At 38.7% G+C, this 22,471-nt stretch overlaps 1 protein-coding gene across 2 annotated transcripts; it reads left to right on the forward strand.

The window, feature by feature from the left end:
* The first annotated feature begins 389 nt into the window (after positions 1–389).
* On the forward strand, positions 390–20,040 carry ubap2b (ubiquitin associated protein 2b). Of its 2 annotated transcripts, none has more exons than XM_056730020.1 (27): positions 390–489; positions 1,633–1,770; positions 1,909–1,986; positions 6,173–6,283; positions 6,508–6,643; positions 6,782–6,856; positions 10,087–10,141; positions 10,790–10,863; positions 11,107–11,159; positions 13,332–13,393; positions 13,863–14,049; positions 14,187–14,391; positions 14,992–15,221; positions 15,368–15,555; positions 15,655–15,799; positions 15,883–15,922; positions 16,206–16,323; positions 16,429–16,474; positions 16,564–16,747; positions 16,820–16,911; positions 17,053–17,103; positions 17,254–17,329; positions 17,411–17,758; positions 17,940–18,047; positions 18,192–18,256; positions 18,346–18,537; positions 19,405–20,040. In XM_056730020.1, exons 1-27 carry the CDS (start codon positions 460–462, stop codon positions 19,483–19,485), a joined length of 3,168 nt encoding a protein of 1,055 aa, XP_056585998.1. In that variant the 5' UTR covers positions 390–459; the 3' UTR covers positions 19,486–20,040. The 2 variants fall into 2 exon arrangements, with proteins under 2 accessions (XP_056585998.1, XP_056585999.1); XM_056730021.1 differs by having other exon boundaries at positions 464–526.
* Positions 20,041–22,471: the final 2,431 nt, after the last annotated feature.

The following is a 22,471-nucleotide window of genomic DNA, read 5'->3' on the forward strand; positions in this document are numbered from 1 at the left end:
GCCTGTTTTATTGATTTGTGACATAAAATATGACTAACAATTACTAAGTACTAAAGAAAAGTCCTAGCATACTGGACATAGTGTCAATTTAGTCAGGAAAACCTTTAGGAATGACCAATACTTTTCAATTATGATTTTAATAAAGACATTTATTATTTTTAAACAAAACAAGGCTGGTGGAGTTCCACTGAAAATGTAATGCTTCTTACATTGTAAAATTTTCTTTTTTTTTAACAGCTTCGGTTCAAATACTTTTATTTTGTTAGTATTTGTTGGTTCATAGTGACATCAATTAATTTATTTGAAACTGATCATATACTTTCCGTAAACAAAAAGACACAATTTTACTGCTTCATACCTTCTTCCATCCATTTACTGTATCTTTTATTTTAAGAAATAAATAAGGGCTTTTAAGTTGCATAAGCAGAGCGCTTTTGGTCGCTGGCTTCGCGCTCGTGTATGAGGGTAGCGCGTGCGGTCGGTAGGCAGGTAAAAACACATACAGAACGTTGAGGGAGCGGAGAGGGTATGTTTGTGTTATGGAAAAAATTGAGAACAAAGCCACACACATCACCTAAAATCATAGCGTCTGATTTTGTCTGCTTGATGCTTACATATATATGTATATATGCCTCGATGTAGACAATATTTATCGCGATATGCGTTTGTTCGTAGCATTAGCGGCAGCGCGGCGTGGTGAAGAACACATTAGCGTGTTAGCATTTGTGCTGCATTTTGCACATTACACTGTTATGTTTTTCTTACCTCTACTCGGCGGACTCTTAACGTGTAACCGCTGTGTTAAGTTTTCTTTTGTGTGTTTTTAACCGTCAATTATACGATAGGGAATATTTTGGGGAGTTTTTCTGTAAATTGATAAGTCCCATAAGCGTCGTAAATTTACCAACAACTGCGATCTGTGTGTTTGAATCCGGGTGTTTTTAAACCGTAATCGCGTTTACTTACGATCTTTGTTAACGACGATCTTGGCGGTGTCGCAACCTCGCGACCTGCCTTACGTTACCCAAACGGCATTTTTATTCGGATCCTAAGTTTGGTAACTTTTGTGGTCGTGATGCCCTCAAACGCTATCTGGTTAGGTCATTTATTAGGTTTTGAGACGCCCCCCATCAGATACTTTGTTCTATTTTAGCGGCCAACTATTCCATTTCATAGGATCTGAAAATCAAATTTGATCAATACGAGCATATTACAAAAGTACTAATAGGGTTTTGTAGGTATTTTGGCCTTGTGATCTAAACTCTACTCTCCTGCATAGACAACAATTATGTGCCGATTTGTTATTGACTTGATCTAGTTGGGACTGTGTTGTTGTGATGTCTGTAAATGCAGACGTTTTATTGTTTAAGGAGAGGCCTTCGGGTGGGCGTGTGTGTGACTGGGCGAGGGTGGTGAGGGTTAGTGTAAATGGACACCTATCCTGACCATGTTTGCTTGGCTATATTTAAGTGTTGAGCAGATGATAATATTACATTGGAAGTACAGTGTGGAGTTAAACTGGTGTCAGGCTTGCTGCACCTGTCACTAACTCCCTCTTACATAAAAATCTTGAATATTTATTTTATAGTTTGTGTGTGTGTGTAATGGATTCCGTTTCCCTTTCTTCTCCAGACTTTTCTATTTTGTACATACATTATTTTGTATATACTGTTTATGATGACTTCAGTGGTTGCTGATGCTGCCCGGGGCAATCGGGACAGAGCCCTACCACAAACCACACACACCTCACAGCCACAGAAACAGATACAGGTGAGCTAAACACGTCTTTTGCCTTCACATACTTCAGGGTAATCAAGTTTATTAACCTAAATGTACACTAGAAGCCACATGAAGATTCTGTAGGACCTCAAAATTAGTGGGATGTTTAACTGCTTTATCTTTCTGTAGGCCACAGCGGAACAGATCCAACTTGCCCGGATGATATATGACAAAAATGATGCAGATTTTGAGGGCAAAGTCCAACAGGTGAGCAAACCAAACATCTATTGGTGTGGCCATTGGTTTGTACTGCATTTAATTAGGGTCGGGAATCAAAATTCAATTCCAATTTAGAATCGGAATGGAAAGGAATAGGAATCGGATACTTGGTTAAAATTTGAATTCCTGTTTTCAATTCCTGAAGGCATGTTTTGAGAAAAGTACACAAGTTACGTGATCTGCTGATATCCCAATAAAAAGCCCTCATGAAGTTAACTTTTTACTATAGAAAGCATGGTTTAACTATAGTATTTGCATTAAAGCAAAAAAAAGTTAACTAGGGTTGCGTGGTAAACCGGGTCTTGAAATTTACCGGTACATGTCAGATTTCAATCGGTTCAATACCAGAATTTTGCTTGTTTCGGTACTTTAAACACTGCTGTTCCAAAGTTCAACACTATGCGGCAGTATGCTACACGATTGACGCAGCACTGGCAACATAGAAGAACAAGATGAATGCACTTTTGCGATCATTTAAACTGAGACACAGTTAGTGATTTATTACAAATTCAGCTCTTTCTACTTTTGCTGAGAGGTCTTTAGATTGTTTCACAGTGTCACATATATTCTACATGCAGGGATGCTTCTGTAGATCCCCTTTCAACGCATACATGGCATATATAGCGTTATATCTGTTCCATCATCATGAAATTCTCCTTCGCGTCTTGTGTATGTTCTTAGACTGTCAAATACACACACTGTTAAATGTATATTTCCGCATTAAAAAAATGTTTTGTCTTAAAGTAACCGTAACCTAATACATCTGTGTAACATATTAACTCTTTCCCCACCAGCCTTTAAAAAAAAAGTTGCCAGCCTACGTCAGCGTTTTTTAAAATTTTCAACAAAATGTAATGGTTCACAATACATTTTCTGGAAAGAGGATATGGACAAACAATATGTCCAATGAAAGAACGGAGTCTCTGCTTTTAAACAAAAGAAACCATATTCTTCTATCTTCATTTGTTCTTTTTTATCAATACTTAGATGTTGGTAGGTTTCTTCAAAAATGCATCTCTTTGATTAAACAGCTGAGATAATTAAATTTTTTTGTCAAAGATTCCGACCAGATTACACTCAGAACAATCATTAAAAACCGATAATTAACATACGTTATAGGTTCTGGGATTCTGTACTTTTTCCCATTGGTGTGTAATAGCGCCACCTGCTGTACAACAGTACAAACACTGCCGAAATTCGTCTTTGGTGGGAACCGTATTTTTTTAAATGATGAGATAACTCGTCAATGACGGTGAAAGAGTTTTAAAGAGAAAATGAAACTTTTGTAGCTTTATTTAGAGTCATTGCATATTTATTTTATACAATTCAGACTTTGAAGTGTTTTTTTATTGATCATTCAGTTTTCATCTTGATTACTACTATTATATAGACCTACTTGAAACATTTAATTGTTGTTCAAAATGTAATTGTTCACATTTGTTCACATTTGTCATTTCAAATAATATATTTTGGGGCTGGTTATTAATCACCTATGGTACCGATGTGGGATAGATATTACTGGTATTAGATTCTGGTAACGTACCGAAGCCAAAATTTTGGTATCGAGCTAACACTACAGTTAATAGTTACTACAGTTTAACCATGATGTAATTCAACTATGGTAACACAAGTTGTAATAAATCAGAAAAAAACATGGTTCTATGTGTTTATATACACAAAGACAGTTAATAAGCAGGCAAATGACCATACAGGTTGATATCAAAATGTTTTACTTGAACTGTGGAATCGAAACTGGGAGACGATAAGAATCTAAATAAATACGCAGAACTGGAATCAGAATAGATACAATTCAAACGATTCCCAAGTTACATTTAATAATGTTGATTTTTCTTTTCCTTGACCACAAAAGTCGAACTAAGTAGTGTTTTCTAGGCTTTGCAAGGAAGAATCTGCCAGTGTGGATATAATGCAGTACTTAATACTGTGTGACGCACTATGTGTATGTTAACATATTAATCTGTGTGGTTTATATAAATAAATTTGTGTGCACCAAAAAGCATACAGAGAGCGCTGGAAGATGTGTCTTGATTTGTTTTTCAAACATTTATGTGGTTCGATTGAAATATGAACAATACATGGATTAAATGAATTTATGCAAACAAAAACTGGGAAGCCATAAAACAAGACGAGACCATGAAAATCAAGCCAGTGTTTTTGAGATTGGCACTTGTGCGTGTGACACTTCCTGTTGCTGTTTTGACTGCATTTAACAAGAGCTCTTCGAGTTGCCGGCTTGGTAAAATTACATCATATGCGCATGCATATGTTAGGTAGAGCTGCACGATTCTGGATAAATTGAGAATTCCGATTCTTTGGTTTCAAATCAAGATTGCGATTCTTTTTCAATTCTGGATGATGACTAAAAGTAATACATAATTAACTAGAGGTTCCGATAAAAAAGTTTATTTAGGTATGTACTATGTTGGACTTTGCTTCAAAATTATTAAATATTTCATGGTTAACCTAAAGTAACTATGGTGAGAATTTATCACAAATTCCACAAGTAAAACTAAAGTGTTTTTTTCTTTTTTTTTACTTTAAATGCAAAAGTTTTACTTCCTAAAAAGTATTAACGCATTGAAGTAACTTGTTTATGAACTATTTCTCGGTAAAACAAATTCATACACTTGCAATTAAAGGTCTTTAGAAAGATTTATAAATTTGCCTGATATCTATCGACTGCTTGAAGGGGTCTTTAAAGAAAGACACTACTGATAAAAATAACAATGCAGTATTCTCACCTGTAAACAGTTTAAAATAACCTTAAAACATGAAATGCCTTGCAACTTGTTGAAAAGCTCTAGCGCAGCTTCTCTATTAGCGTTAATACAGTGATAAGCGTCACACCCTCTGATGACGTGTTTTACCATAATGCCGGATATAAGTGCGCACTCGGATTTGTCCACGCTACAAACTGCAATCATTACTTTCGTTTCAAACCTGTCTAGTAAAGATGTGAAGCATAATCAGAACAATGTAACACAATCCCGTAAAACACTCATAAGAGGAGTTTTGTTGTCAGGCTGTATTTACCTTATATGTTGGTCTGTTATTTGGTGTGAAATTAATTTGGGAGAGTAGGAGCTTGTTAACACGTCTCATGCGTGTGAGTTGGCAACTCTATTTAATCCCAGTACCTTACTTCTGTGATCATTTGACACAGAAATAATGATATTGTGTTGTTGAAAAGACTGTTTGTGACGTCGTTACATACCGTATGATATGAAGGCTTTCTCTGCTACTGCACCAGCACATATTGAAGCGTTATGATTTTTGTCGGAGGAGTAAATTAAAAGAGAAACGAGAATCATTGATTTTCATATATGACATTGCATGGGTGTTCGAATCGAGATCGCAATCTTTTAACGGTTAATCGTGCAGCTCTAACGTTAAGGATGTATAACCGGAAACACAGCGGTGTTTTGGATGTCAAATTAGTTCCAAAATACAAACTTAATATACATAAAAAAACCTGTCCAATCATGTTGCGATTTTATACATTAGGTTACTTTATACTTTTAGGACTTCGTTTCCTTGGGTTCAGTATATTTGGTTTGCTGTTCGAATGCCAGTGTGAATGTTAAGCAGACCAGGACTACATGTATTTTATTTTTGGTCCCGAACAAATTACCAAGAGAACCGAACTATGTAAACACAACCTATGTTTACTCTAATAGGGATTTGAAAATTATATTTTTTGTTTAACAACACCTTAATCTTCACTTTAAAATCTTAAAATTAATGGGCTAGTTGCTTCAAAATGACTTGTTTTCATTGTTGTGACACACATGAAACTGGAGAGTTGTGCGTCATCATCCACAGTGTTGCTTTGGGCTAATTGGGTCACATGACTAATACTGTGTCATCCCTTTCGAAAGCCTCACTTATCAAAAGTTTTTGTTCACAAAATACCATCTCAATGTGGATGCAAGGCAAAACGGAAAGGAAAAGGTGCATTTCAAATAAAAACCTATTCGCACAGCGATCTGGAGTGCTACTTAGTTTCAGATAAACATGAAAAAACGACAAATACGTGTTCTTGAATGAATAGAATCAGAACCAGAATCATTTAATACCCACTGGTTCCTAAACCCTCATGTTTTCTCATAAGATTTGTGGAATCTTGTTAAGTTTGTTTGCATTTGTGTCGCAGCTCATGGAGGTCACAGGCAAAACTCAGGACGAGTGTATGGTAGCCCTTCACGACTGCAATGGAGATGTCAACAGGGCTATCAACTTCCTGCTGGAGGAGGTCATTGACAAGGTGCATGATCCTGTTTTACGTGTTTGTGATTCAGTCGCAAAATTGTTTCTTTAGTAACTGTATTAATTGTACCAAGAAAAACCAGACTGAGTATCTTGTGTAAAGGAGCTTTTTCTAGTTCCCAAACCTGCCAAGCTACCGGAGGTCTTTGATGAGCAGTCATAGACATTTACCGGTTGTTTCAAAACATTTATGTAATGCTTGTTGTCCCTTTAATTGCATAGGACTCATGGGAAACGGTTGGCAAGAAGAAAAATGTTGGAAAAGAAGGGACCCCAGCAGAGAAAAGAGGAGAAAGGGAAGGCAGGGGCCGCGGGGGTCTGAACAGACGCGGCCGAGGGGGCAGCCGCAACCACGAAGGTGTGTCCTATTGGGTTTTTATCTCTGTGCGTCTCTAGACCTGCTTATATGAGACTGTTTTTGATAAGCATGATGATGTTGGCATGCAGTTTGTGCAATCGTTTTTCATAGAAGCATCCACTTTGACTTTGTTTTAAGGGCGGTCAGAAGAGAACGTGTTTGATTCGGCTCCAGGAGAGAGAGGAGACCGAGGCCGCAGAGGAAGAGGGAGAGGTCTGTACATTTACAAACACAAACCGAGACCTTCTTACGCACTTGCCGATGTGCTATCCCAGATATACTGATTCAATCCATCTGCACCAGAGAACAGTTATTTATAGGAATGATGTCATGGAAGACATGGCTTTTGTTTCTTTATTTTAAAGATGGTTCTTAAAAGGTCACCCAAAAATACATTTGTTATGTATTTGGCTGTTACGCTGTTCCTGTATTTCCTGACTTCCGGAGATGAAAACACACAGTCTGTCTGATCTGAGAATTTATTTTTCTATAAAATGGATTTGAATAAGGATCTTATTTTGGTCCCAATTAACTTGCATTGTATCTAATTTTTTTTTAAATAATTTTCTTTTGTAACCTTGGCCAGATCTGTGCCTGGCCACAATTCTGTCTTTTAGCTCTTCAGGCAGTTCCTTTGACCTCATGATTCTCATTTGCTCTGACATGCACTGTGAGCTATAAGGTCTTATATAGACAGGTGTGTGACTTTCCTAATCAAGTCCAATCAGTATAATCAAACACTGCCGGACTCAAATGAAGGTGTAGAACCATCTCAAGGATGATCAGAAGAAATGGACAGCACCTGAGTTAAATATATGAGTGTCACAGCAAAGGGTCTGAATACTTAGGAACATCTGCATATCTGCAAAAATGTCAACAATTCTGTGTTTTTCTGTCAATATGGGGTGCTGTGTGTACATTAATGATTTCATTAATAATGTACATTAATGACATCTAAATACTTTCCGTACCCACTGTATATACGTATATAAATATATATATATATATTTTTGGAGGGGTTGTTCCTTGTTGTCCGGTATGAAATAAATAGATATGCCTTTTTAAATAAATAGAATATATCATATCGTACGCATTTGTAAAAAAAATAACCATATTAAATACTCACACATTTTCTGGTTGTGTAACATCTTTTGTTAACATTCCATGCGCTAATGCACACACAGGCACTTACATTTGCAAGCCAGTTTCTCTGATATCAGCATGTACCTAAAACTTTGGCTATACATAATTTTTAAATCATTCAATTTGTGCTGCGCATACTGGGATATTTGAATAATTTTTAAATTTGTGTAGCCTTACAATTTAAACAGAAGTCTACTAGTCTACTTTAATGTTGGCCTGTGAGCTGTTATCTCAGTGGGCAGAACAGAGCCTGTTTTTGTGTTACTATTTATGTCACTGTAATGGTTCAAGAGTTTGTAGGACATTACATGTGACCGATGTTTTGGTTACACCAGCTGCAACTCGAAAGGATTTCTTATAAAGGGGATTACATATCAGATTTTATTCTTAGATATACATGTATTTAGACATTGAGTGCATTTACGTCAGGGTTCTCAAACTCAGTTCCTGGAGGGCCACAGCTCTGCACAGTTTAGCTCCAACCCTAATCAAACACACCTGATTCAGCTAATCAACATCTTTAGGATTACTAGAAACTTCCAAGCAGGTGTGGTTTTGAGCTGGTTGGAGCTAAACTGTGCAGAGCCCTCCAGGAAATGAGTTTGAGATACCTGATTTACATGCACAGTCTTACACCGATTATGCTTAATACGCTGATAACAAGTAAGGTCATGTAAACGCGTAAAACAGGTTTTTTTTTTTATCTGAGAATGCTCATAAACGGCGTAAGCAAAACCTGCTTGGCAGTGGTAGTTGTTTGCCCATTTCTCTGAATTTAAGCTGCGTATAAACACATTTGCCGGTTTACTCTGTTTTTTAATGTTTGCATGTCTGACAGCGCAATAATAAGTCCCAAATGGAAGAAACAGTAAAATAACGCATAAATGTCTGCTCTTGAATTATACAGTTTATGTGAGAACGGCAAAATTAGAAACTACTTTTGCATTTACAGGTACTGCGGACACAAGAAGAGATATAAAAATACAGATTCTGAATTATTTCCTGTGGCATATCGATGGTGATGTTACTGTACGCGAGACACCTGGCAATTCTCAAATTTACATTTACATTTAGGCATTTGGCAGACGATTTTATCCAAAGTGACTTATATTGCTTTATCCTATACATTTTACATGGGTATTTGCAATCCCCTGGGATCGAACCCACAACCTTGCGTTGTTAACGCAATGCTCTTACTGCTGAGCTACAGGAAATTTCTATGTAAACGTGGTTTTCTGCGTAGCTGGTTTATTGACATGCATGTAAACATATGAAAACATTTATTAATACATCTCTTCTGATGTCCGCAAACCAGGATATGCAACAGTTGTTTTCGTTTTGACGTTTTTACATCTACTGCATAATTCGAGAGCGGACTTCCATTTGGGTCATCAGACATGCGCAGAATATACAAAACTGAGAGAAACCGGTAAAAGCTGTAACGCGGTTCAATAAAGGAAGGAAGGAGGCGTGAACCGGCAAACATTTAAAGCACTTTAATCAAAATAAATTAACAATAATTCGGAAGAAAAATGCCGGCAGCCACCTCACTGCCGACTGCCGGTCATATGAACACAAATTTAAACATATGTCGGGGCCCAGTCCACTCTCGACAGCAGTCCTGTCGCTTTTCCTCTTATGCGCTCGATTTCCTCTGTGAGGTATGCGGAACCGGTGTGCGCACAGCTGATTCTACCTATCACTCACGACACCGGCCACGGCTCTCGTCCTGCCTTCCTCACCACAAAGGCATTTACACGAAATTTGAGAAATTGGCAAAAGTGGGTTTTGCTTCGCCGTTTATGAGTTTTCCCCATAAAAGAAAACCGTTTTACGTGTTTACATGACCTTAATTGTTATCAGTTTAAGCATAATATGTGTAAGACTGTGCATGATAACACACTCATTGAGTTGCATCCAATGCACTTCATGTAACAGTACATATTTCTGCTTACTTTGACATAAGCATGCTCATTCGTACTGTTTTGCGAATGGGATTATCAAATTAAAGTATATGCATTCTACATATCGAAATGATAATAATGCTAGTTTTTAAACCTGCTAATATGAATATTTGGCATTTTGTGGAAAGTTTGTTTGGCTCATTAAAAAACGCAAATATCTTCCCCTCCATCATAACGTAAAAATCTCCTTAGTGCATATTCTAACTTGACTTTAAGTTACAAAATATGGGAACCAATAGTATAAAAGGTGTGTCAATATAATTTAACAAAGTTATTAATACAAACTTTGTTAGCAAATGACGCTATGCTTATTTGTGAATGATTTTTTTTATGTAGGCGTTGTCTCAGGAGCCGGAGGTCGAGGTAGAGGCCGAGGAGCTGGAATAAGCAGGTACTCTCCAGGGGGGTGAGCTTTTATGTTGTGTTCAGACCAAACGCGAATGGAGGACAAAATCATCGTTGCTGTATGTGGATACCTGGAGCTGTACAATACATCTTACTTTTATCGAAACAGAAATAAAAAGGATCTTGCTTGGAAGAAAGTGAGTGAGGAGGTCGGACAACCTGGCAAGTTGTCAAAAACAATCTTTACACAATTTACGCAATATATATATATATATATATGGGACTGTAGCCGCCTGGCAGAAGCCCCTCCCATGACGCGAATTTGCGTCTTCAATGAAGCGAATTTGATGCGCGAATGAAGCGATTAAACTAAAATGTTCAAGCGTCCAACTACGCGTGAATAGCCCGATTCATTCGCGCCATTCGCGTTTGGTCTGAACACAACATAAGTCCTGTCTCCCCCAAATTCCATCTACTTCCCGTTCTTTATAAAGCTGTGAATCTTCACAAATCGATTTGATTACAATTCAGACGGTAACGGTTCGATCCACTTTCTCTTTGAAATTTTAATGTATAGTTATTAATACACTTGAAACACTTTCTTTCACTCAGATTTAAACCAATATATTTGTTACAAGGTGGTGTTTATATTCCTGGATCATTATAAGCCGTTTGTTCTCTCGTTGACTCGTAGGACGTTTAACCCTGTAGACTACAGCAGCGCAGTTGAAGCAGGAGAAACTGGAACTGAGACTACTGAAGGAGCAGGTGAGTGCTCTTTATCGATTCTAATCATACCCAAAGCCATTTTGAGTGTTTTGTGGATCCCAGCGGAGCCTGTCTTTATGTGTTGTATTGATTAAACACTGCAGGCTGTCTAGATGAAATCCCAGAATAAATGTTGCTGATTTACGTTGCATATTATAAACTTCTTCGCTCAGGGGTGATGCATTTGGCATGTTTTTGATTGTTAAATGCAACTTTTCAGTGCAAATGCTATTTTCTCTTCAGGAGCCTGGATGGACAATCTGGAAGATTGGGCTGCAGAAGACTGGAATGAAGATGTGAGTAATCTCATGGGTGTTGCAGGGCTCTAGACTAACTTTTTGCACTGGTGTGCCACACAAATTTTTTTCTTAGGTGCACCAGCACAAAAGTGATGTGCACCCAAATTTTCGACCGTATCGCATTTAAGTCATTTAAAATTGAACTGGTTTTACCAGTTCACTTTTTTTTTAAATGTTCATATAGGCAAAATTGACTGGAAAATGATTAACCAACAATCTGGTCAATATAAAGTTCTTTATTTGTAGCACAAATCTATAAGAAAGGTAACTTACTGAAAAAGTGTTGGTGCTTAAAGTGCTTCATTGAACTGAAATTTAAACTTTAAAGATCTCAAGATAAATGGACCAGGGCTTGACATAACCTGGGAGGTTGATGGCTCCGTGTCAGAGCATTGCTTATGATTTTCGGACGGATCAGGCATTAATTTAAGATTATTTACGAAAAATTTGTCAATCGTTCTTTTCATCTTCACTCATAATCTATGGCTACATCCACTCTGTTTAACAGCGCACGCTTTTTCAAATGTACACACCAGAGATTGCACTTTTTTTATTGTCCGTCATTTTGATTGACAGGCTCGTAAAAAATCTGTCATAATCTATTATTACTCGTCACTATGGTGCAAGGTGGCGCTAGGTGGTAATTAGTATGTTCGTGACCGTCATCACGTTGTACTTGCGTCTCGGAACTTGTTGAATGCCCAATAAAGCCGTTGTTGTTCGTATTCATTTATAATTTAATCTTTTAATGTTTCTTTTTTATATGTGATTAGATCTGGGAAAATTCAACACATGGTGCAAATTTATATAGGCCTATTACAGTTTTTGATACCATATTCAAGCCCCTGTATGTAAAGTTATGGCTGAGGTCGGCTGAAGGGCTATGATTTTCAGGCACACATTTGGAGAAAAATGTGTTGAAAGTTTAGTGATGAAAATAAAAGCACAACAGTCCAGTATCACAAGTAAAAGTCACTTTACAGTGGCAAGAGACTTACTCTAATGACAATTTAATAAAAACACATTTCCTTGTGTTGAAGTATATGAAAAGACTGTACAAAACCGTTTGAATAAAACAAAAGTAAGGAAAATGGTGCAGGGCACACTTACAGTAAGAGAGCTCTGCCATTATCACTGCACAAGGAAACTAACAAACATTCAGTAAGTAAGTACTTTAAACTCAAGTGTTTTTTCATTTTTTTTACTTTTTAAGTTTAACTTTCTAAAAAGTATAAATGCATTGAAGTAACTTGTATATGAAATATTTCTCAGTAAAACAAATTCATAAGGTGACACTTTTTTATTTTATACATTTGCCTGATGTCTACAGACTAATTGAAGGGGTCTTTACAGAAAGACACTACTGATAAACATAACAACCCAGTATTCTCACCTGTAAACAGTTTAAAATAACCTGAAAACTACAATCGTTAGTTTCGTTTCAAACATGTCCAGTTAAGATGGGAAGCATAATCAGAACAATGTGTAACAGTCATGAAAGACACTCATAAGAACAGTTTTGTTGTCAGGCTGTATTTACTTTATATGTTGGTCTGTCATTTGGTGTGAGATTAATTTGAAGAGATTTGGACTTTGTAAACGCGTTTTATGCGTGCGAGTTGGCAACTCTCTGCTTTAATCCCAGTAACGTCACTAGTGTGATCATTTGACACGGAAATAATGATAGTGTGTGTTTTAAAAAGACTGTTTGTGACGTCGTAACATACCTTATAATAATAATTTTAACTTCTGCGGCAGCAACAGCAAATATTGAAGCGTTATGATTTTAGTCCGAGGTGTAAATTAATAGACACACGAGAATCGTTGATTTTCATTAATAAGATCGTCTGGTGTTCGAATCGAGATCTTTTAACGATTAATCGTGCAGCTCTACTTACTTACTTTAATTTTGACGCAGCTAAATAAACATTTTTGTCAGAACCTCTAGTTGTTGAATCACAGGGAGACTTTCAGTTGCAGAGACTGTTTTTCTCCCTCGGAACGGCTGGTCGCACCGGTGCAACCTCTTATTATTTTTAGTGGCACCATTGAGAAATGTGGTCACATTTGCGACCAAATTGATAGCACTCTAGAGCCCTGTGTCAAGATTAAACTGGAAAACTTGTGTAAGTGAAGCTGATATATAATGCACCCTTATATTTCTTGCAGCTCTCTGAGACCAAAGTGTTTACTGCCTCCAGTGCTCTTGGCTCCAAGAACCACGTGCAGGGGTGAGTACTTCATGTAGTATTACGAAACTGTATGACTTTATTCTGCAAAACGATATTTTGAGGAAACGCTGGGAACCAACAGTATTTGGTCCCACTATTTATAATTTTTGTATCTGAGAGATCCGAACAAACATAAACTAAACTATACTGAATGAAGTGTGTTTAAAGGGAGTTTGGAACCATATACATTACCAGTAAACCACAGACGTATACCAAAAAAATATTTTGTCAGTAAGTGCACTAAGATACTGGGCAAGCAGATAAGTATGATTTCTTTCTGTCCTCAGTTTACGAGATTAAATGTCAAGAAAACGCTTTGAGCACATTTGTACCCGTGTACATTGAGTGTAAGATTATTACACTTGCTAGTTGAATTTCACTTTACTGAACACCTTTTATACCACACCAAATCAACATTTATTTTGTTGTGGAAATCATCATTTATATACAGGTTGTCTTATCTCTCCAGGATGGAGCTCAGCTCTCTGTTGTCTAAGGAGGCGGATGGCGACTCTGATCTGGCCGGCTTAGAGCTGTCGTCCCCAGGTACTCTTACTCAGAGCCTGGTGTTCACCAACTCCCAGCAGCACGGCAGTCGAGCACACACACACAGCTATGCCTCCGCAGCTGCCGGCACTTATGCACACGCTGCATCGGTGAGAACATGCAAACGCATGCACTGACCACCACAGCATCTCAGACAACCTTAGTTTACATGGTTTCTTTTGGCTGTGTAAGCACTTTGGTTTGACTTCTTGCTAGTTTTTCATTAAACATCATGCTTTGCATCTAGTCCATGCTGGGACCCCGACACCCCCACAATGATGTGCAGAAAGCAGAACCAATCAGCGCACTCCGAGTCGCACCTGTTACCAATCAGGTCCACGGGGGTCTGAGTAATGGCGCTGCATCTAAAGAATCCACCGCTCCGGCGCCTCCAGAGCCAACGCCTAAGAGTTTGAATGAACCAAAGGAGACCCCTGTTACAGTAGCTCAGCGTAAGTACCAATGGCTCATTCCACCGCTTGCCCCTCCCTTTCGAAGCACAACTGTGGCTGACACAGGACTAAGATGTAGTCACTTTTTTGTTTCTTTGCCGAAGGAAATAACATAATTACCAAAAGCGCTCTGTAGAGCAGTTTGGCCATTTAGGGCTATTGTAAAAACATTGCGAATTCCATGCAAGGGGACCCGCGGTGTATGTAGATAGAAATTAGGGATGCACAGATATCTACATACAGTACTGTACCTGTACTGTATTAACTGTGAGCAGCGTACAGCCCAATAAGTTCATCCAGAGGAAATTATTTATGATTTATCGGCTATAATATATTAGCCCAAATATCCGCCGATAATGATAACATAAAAAATGACAATTTATCAGCCCATTCCGATGTGGCCAATAATTTATTGTGCATCCCTAATAGATATTCTAAGGTAATTTAATAATTCATTCTAAGGTAATAAATACATGACGCTTCATTATGTAAGGTCCTCTGAAGGCATAGACATGTATGTTATATTGCTTTTCTGTCAATATACCCTCCAAAAAAGTTGCACATCGGACCTTTAATTCACACCCTTTTGTTTTCTTCTAGTGGACCTGAAGGGCCAACCTGACCCGTCCCCCATCCTCAGTCAACTGTCCCAGAATTCAGCACTCCAGTCGGACCTGCCGGCTCAGGCCCGAAACCATGCCGTACTCCCCCCACACGACGGACCTTTGCAATCGCTGCAACCCCTCTCTGAACCTGCCGGAACCATGGCTGAGCCCTCACAGCCCAAAAACATCAGACCGTTGAGGCGGAGAGCGCCCCCTCCTTCTAAGGTAATGATTGTTAACCATCATCACTTATATTGTTTGTGTGTCCATGTGTTCCATCCAGTTTGCAGAGAGATTGACTTCCAGCTCTCGTTACTACTACATTACCCTGATAAAGACTGAATGATGTGATTATATGCTTTGGTTGCCAGATCCCCTCTTCTGCAGTGGAGATGCCAGGTTCAGCTGATGTATCTGGCCTGAATGTACAATTTGGTGCACTGGATTTTGGATCGGATTCCAAAGTGGAAAATCTCAACCAGTCGGAAACCGGTTTCCAGGAACCTGCGGCCGCTCCTCAAAACCAGAGCAGCCTGTATTCCAAATCCAGTGCCGTCAGGTAGGTTTAGCCACTTTGTTACTCTTCCTGAACTGTTCCTGTTGTGTTTTTAAGCTGTCTGTTGAAGATAAAACCCCAAAAATGTCTTGATGGTTGTAGTGAGTCTCTCAGCGCTTTGCCTCCGGCCGTGATCGAGTCCAGTTACCCAACAGCCTCTCGGAGTTTACAAAGCACTACTGCCCCTCCTGTGTTGGCTCCAACATCTAATAGCAGAGCGGAGTCCTCCACCACCACCCCTCTCAGTGTATGTCCAGAAACTCCATTTCTGTTTTACTTTAGCTTTATGAAGTTAGTATCACTGACAGTCAGTTTTCTGTTCACACACAGAATGGATTCGGTGAAATAAGGTCGTCCAGCACACAGGACGGTACGTGTGATCTGCATTACACAGTGAACTGGCTAAGCACAAGTTTGCGATATGAATTAATCTCTGCTTACTGAAAATAATACAATGCACAAATGTATTATTTCTTATCATCTGGTGGAGTGGGATTTTCACCCACAAATGAACTCAACCTTCGTCAACATTCAAGAGAGGAATTTGGATCGGCTGAAGGCACCGTCATTAGTACTGTCGGGCCAACAGTTATTGTGTTATGTTAACATTTGTTTTCTGAGATGTGTGAATTAAAATGCATTCCGTTTTGCAGCTGTCCTGTCCAACCCCCCGCAGCCCGTGTCCTCAATTTTACCCAGTGAGAACGGCTTGTCGACCCTTTCATCATCTTCATCAACATCAGTGCCTGCCCTCAACACATCTCTTAGCAGGTTCCACCCCCTTCTAATTTCAATCTATTTCGATATTGTAATAAGTAATGTCATCGATCTCTCTTCTCACGGCCGGTTGTTGTTTTTCCTCTGTCACGTGAGTAGTTGTAATTCTCTCGGATCTTCTGTGCCCGCCAGCTCTTCCCTGAGTGTAAGTTCTCTCCTTGTGACATTTTGGTGATAAAATCATGAATTCATTAGGAGGGATCATTGCTAATTGAATGTAAATGTATCCTGTAGTCCCAAATGGGTGGTGACGTGAGCGCGAGCCTGCCCGTGTTCTCCAGCTCTGTGTCCAGCGCTGCGGTCAGCTCAAATGGAATAGCCAGCGGAGCACAGAACCTCACTGTTAACGGCACATCCGCTCCCTCTACTGGCCGCTCTCTACCGCTGCAGACCTCAATCACCCCTTCCACCAACTCCGGTCAGTCATTTTTGGATTATTTTAAGAAATGTTCCTTTTCACTCTTATCCTCAATGTGGTTTATATTTTCAGGTAAAGCTCCTCCTAATCTAGCTCAAGGAGTCCCGCCACTGTTGGCCAGTCAGTACATCATGGGGCCCGGTGGGCTCCTTCCGGCATACCCGGTGAGTGTGTGGCTACTCTGCTTTCACAAACAGGAAGTGAATCATCAGCACCTGATGTGTTTTGGCGTGCACGATACTTTAATGATGTCTCTTCTATGCAATCTAACCTAAATTCTCTATGATCATTTTTTATCCCTAAAGCCGATCTATGGATATGAAGACCTACAGATGATGCAGTCCCGCCTGCCCATGGTAAGGATTTCATTATTCTGTACCAATATCCGTGCAACACTTTGACAGTGTTCGCTATCTGACTTGTGATGTGTTTATAGAAATAAAATGTCTATGTAAGTTCTATCGTGTCTATCTCAGGAAACTTTCTAATTGCCCTCTTGTCTGCAGGATTATTATGGAATGACCTTCCCTGGTACAGCGTTAGCTGGCAGAGATGGTGGATTAGGAAGCAATCCCTACTCAGGTGAGCGACAATTCAATTTATTACAACCTATTTAAGCATTTTTAACTCAAAATTCAAAGTCTTCTGTCTCATCTTGCTCAGGTGAGCCCACTAAATTCGGACGCAACGACTCGAACTCCCCGGCCCCCGCCACCAGCCTCTCTTCAGTGCCCCCTTCACAGACCCAGAGCTCCGTTCCTCAAAATCAAGGGCCGCAGAATCCAGGCCAAGCCCAACAGGGTCAGACCCAGGCCTTCCTCAACCCTCCCCTGCCCCCAGGTTATGGCTACACCAGCCTGCCCTACTACCCTGGAATGCCGGGAGTGCCCAGTGCCTTCCAGTATGGTCCCACCGTCTTCATGCCCCAGGCATCCACGAAGCAGCACACTATGGGCCCGTCCAGCCAATACCAGCACCAGGCTGGATACAGCCAACACGCATATGGAGCAGGTACAGATACCTCTTCACCTATGTGTGTTTCTTGGGAATTGAATTCATGAACATTGTACTTTTGCAACGCAGTGCATTACATCACTTTTGGTTGCAATGAAAACCTTATTAATGTTAGTACATCCTTTTTGGGCTGAACAAAGAATATTTGCTGATGTGAAATGTTTAATGCTCTGCAAAGGTTTCGATGAGCTGTCCCAGGCTCATGCTGTAGGGGACTATGGGAAGGGAGGATATGGAGGCAACTCTCAGTCCCAGGCCAAAGCCATGAGTAACAGCGCGGGAAAAGGTCAATCTTACTTTTATTTCTTCTATAAAATGTATTTTAATGTGATTACAGTGTGTGTTTCAGTTCCAGCCAAAGCAGTTTAAATCTTTAAAAAAAACGTGTGAATGTATTAATGTATGCGATTATATTTATTCTTGTTTTAAGCACCAGGAATGATGTCTGGATCAGCAAGCTCTGAGCTTACTGGAACAGTGTACAGTAAGACTCAGGTAAGGGTCCTTACTTCTGTTTCTCCCCAATCTGACCATATTTGACATAATTGGCATAATTTACCTTATCTGTCTTGTCTGCCTCATAGACGTTTGACAAGCAGGGGTTCACTACAGCGGCAGCCCCTCCCTTCAGCCTGCCCTCAGCTCTTGGAGGAACAGGGCCGCTCAACCCCACAGGTGCCCCCGGATATGCCCCAGCACCATACTTACACATCTTACCCCCTCATCAGCAGCCCCCTTCACAGCTACTGCACCACCACATGGCTCAGGACACACAGGTACAAGACAAATGCATACAGGTGCTGGCCATATAATTAGAATATCATCAAAAAGTTGATTTATTTCACTAATTCCATTAAAAAAGTGAAACTTGTATAAGGTATACATTCATTCCACATAGACTGATATATTTCAAGTGTTTATTTCTTTTAATTTTGATGATTTTTAATTGACAACTAATGAAAACCCCAAATTCAGTATCTCAGAAATTTTTTATATTACTTTAAACCAATACAAAGAAAGGATTTTTAGAAATCTTGGCCAACTGAAAAGTATGAGCACATACAGCACTCAATACTTAGTTGGGGCTCATTTTGCCTGAATTACTGCAGCAATGCGGCATGGCATGGAGTCGATCAGTCTGTGGCACTGCTCAGGTGTTATGAGAGCCAAGGTTGCTCTGATATGCAAGGTGTCAATGGTTGTCTTTTGGACACCTGTCAAGTCAGCCGTCTTCCCTATGATTAAGCAGCCTACAGAATTAGACTGAGAGACCATTTAAAGGCCTTTGCAGATGTTTTGAGTTAATTAGATGATTAGAGTGTGGCAACAGGTGTCTTCAATATTGAACCTTTTCACAATATTCTAATTTTCTGAGATACTGAATTTGGGGTTTTCATTAGTTGTCAGTTATAATCATCAAAATTAAAATAAATAAACACTTGAAATATATCAGTCTGTGTGTAATGAATGTATACATTATAAAGGTTTCACTTTTTGAATGGAATTAGGGAAATAGATAAACTTTTTTATGATATTCTAATTATATGAACAGCACCTGTGTATGTACTTGCATAATAAAATGTGTTTAAATGATCAAAAACTGAGCTTATGTGTATTAACAGATTTTTATTCATTCATTTCAGGGCCAACGCAGTCAGTCCAGTAGCATGCAGAAGAATCAGGCCAAGTCCAACTACAGCAACTCTCCCTACTGGGCTAACTGAACATTTCCTTTCTACTGTTACTGTTATACGAAAGCCCAAATCTATGACTACACCGGCAACCGCAAACACACACCATACCAATTCTCCACCGCCCCCCCATCCAATGTTTTCCTCTGTTTTTTTCCATTTTGTTTCTTCTCCGAATTAGGTTTTCATGTAAGATATTTATGTGTAAGTATTTATATATACTGTAAATGTTAAGAAGCCGAAAATGAGATATGGTTGCTCTGTTTTATTTTTTGAAGGACTTTTGGTAAAAACTGCTGAGATGTAGCAAAAACTAATAAAAGGAAAAGCATTTTGAGGAAAACTTAAGAGACATTGTGATGAATGCTGGAGCAGTGACAGTGGAGGTATTGTGTGGGGGGGTTCACTCATTCAAACACTGAGAGGTTCACACACGTAAAGAGCGTTCTACTCTTGAGCCATTCTCTTTGAGGATTGTACAATGGTTCCGAAATTCAGTTCTGTCACATGACGGAGAAGAGAAAACAGCCCAATAATTTTATATTTTACTCTTGTTGCCCTCTGAATAAAGGTTCTGAGCAATTCAAATGTTTTGTGTCTGTCTTTTATTTGCGTTGGTTGCTGTGACACTTGTCAATTTTTTGTGAAAATTTAAAAATGTTGTGAGGAATGTAAATTAGCCCATCCATAACTGTCCATATTCCTCATAAATGGACATATGAAAATTTAAACGTTATTTTTATAACTCTTGTGGTATATAGAGAGCCATCCCCTCTCCATTTGTTGGGTGATCCTTCTGGTTAGTATGTTTGCAGAAATCCCACAATATATTGATAATAAACAAGCTTTGCAGTGTAATGGATGGTTGGACTCATGTCTACAACCCCCATTTAGGTTCGGTCTCTTGGAAAATCGCATTCTTTTTTTGAAAAGCAACTTAAATGTTTTGTTTAGAGTTCATTGAATTAGAGTTTGGCTGAGGGGTTCGGAACAATGTTTTCAGTTGTTCTAGCTGACAATAACCCTGCTTCACATGTATGTTTTCGACGCTTTGTGAAAATAACCTTTGGTAATAGAATTCTAGATTAATTTGTTTCACCTGTCTTATTTCTCATTGACTTTTGGTAAACTTAAATAAGAGACAAATCTAACCCCTATATAATAATACATTTTTCTTTTAAGATTTCTTTTAAGATTTCAGTAACCACAGAGGTTAAACCCAATCTCCTTAGTTTTATAGTCTCAATAGATGAAGGCTCTTGAATTATCTTAAGAAGTTTAGTTTGTCATTAAGATTTATCTCCTATAAACTGCTTCTGTTCTGGGAGCTTGAATGGCTGAAATAAGATGTTTTCTCTCTTACAAAAAAACATTGTAACTGCCCCTAGAGACAATTAAAACATCCCATGGCTTTTTTCCCACAAACCACTTATTTTGGGAAAAGGTATGTTTTCCAGCAAACCATTATTTTCTCTGCATAGACTTCTGTGTCACAGGAAAAGGCAATGTTTTGTGTCAGGCTTTTTTCGAATGCAAAAAAAGGGAATACATTTCGTAAATGTTGACGTAAATCAATTGCACCACATTTGAAAAATGATTCATTTGGGCGGTGTTGTGGTTCTTCGAAAGCACACCATAAGTATTATTCTGAAGATACCAAAAGTGATGTAACAAACATGTTTTGGGTTTGAGTCAGTCAGTATCTTTACATAGCTCTGTTCATTTAAACCTGGGTTTTTTTCGGTCACAAAACTTTGCAAAATAAATGTGTGTGTGTGTGCGTGTCTTCAGTAAATGCAGGCATGTGCTGTTGTCATATGATTTTGAACACTAGAGTGTGCCAACATCGACGATAGTTAATTTTTTTGTATGTAAGCTTAACAGTTTTTGCCGTCAAAGTGATACAGGAATGTCCATTGTATTATTAGTTGACAGTGAGTGCAAGGTTAAAGGCGTACTTCACCCCAAAAAAATACTTCTTTCTTCATTTAGGTTACTCACTCTCATGTCATTCCAAACCTGCATGACTTTCTTCTACAGAACACAAAAGAAGATATTTTAAAGAATTTTGGTAACCAAACAACACTGGACGCCTTTGACTTCTATTGTATGGACACAAAACCACTGAAATATTTTTCACATCTTCCTTCTTTTGTGTCTCTGAAGAAAGTCATGTGGTTTTTGAATAAATAATAACAGAATTTTTATTTGTAGTTGAACTTTCCCTACAAAATATTTGAGACTATAAAGCGATAATAACATTAGCAGAAATGTACACCCCCTTTATTGCTTTGTTGGATGAATATTATTTGTGGCAATTATTGATTTAATTATAAAAAAATCTACTATTTTTACACTTTACAATACGGCTATAGCCATTAACATTAGTAAAAGATGTAACTAAATTTGTTCTGCTCATTGTGCATTACTGTTGTAGCTACAATTTTTGTTTTTAAAAATGTAGTAATAGAAAAAATTTGTCATAAAATGTGATAATACTAAAAAGGCTGTATAAAGCAAGTTCATTGTCAGTTCATGTTAGCTCTATAGTTGATATCAACAAATGAAACCTTATGTGTTACCACATGTTTCATTGCACGTTTTTGAGTTATAAATGCACCCCATTGTTCTTAATTGCATCATACCGCGTCCACTACCCAGAGAAGACTATTCTAATGCTGATTTGCAGCATTGTTCATTTTCATGCACTTAACATACACAGGTCGGTCCTGCAGTGTTAATTGCTCGGATGCAGTGAGGCTTTGCATTCATTAATGCAGCGCTTGCATGAGTTTACTTCATGCCAATAGACTGTCAGCTGAATAGCCGGTTGGGTGGGAATAATGCAGTCTGTGGGCATAGAGGGTAAATGTTTCTAAGAATGAAGTTGTGTGTCATCCATGCTCTGATTTGCAGAGAATAACAATCATCTCCAGCCAGCCAGACTGGAGATGGGCTCCCACGCAGCCATCGGGGCCACAGAGACCTTTTTGTGTGTTTTCAAGTTGTCTGTCTCTCT

The sequence above is a fragment of the Triplophysa dalaica genome, chromosome 18 (assembly GCF_015846415.1).
Source record: "Triplophysa dalaica isolate WHDGS20190420 chromosome 18, ASM1584641v1, whole genome shotgun sequence".
Taxonomy (NCBI): domain Eukaryota; kingdom Metazoa; phylum Chordata; class Actinopteri; order Cypriniformes; family Nemacheilidae; genus Triplophysa; species Triplophysa dalaica.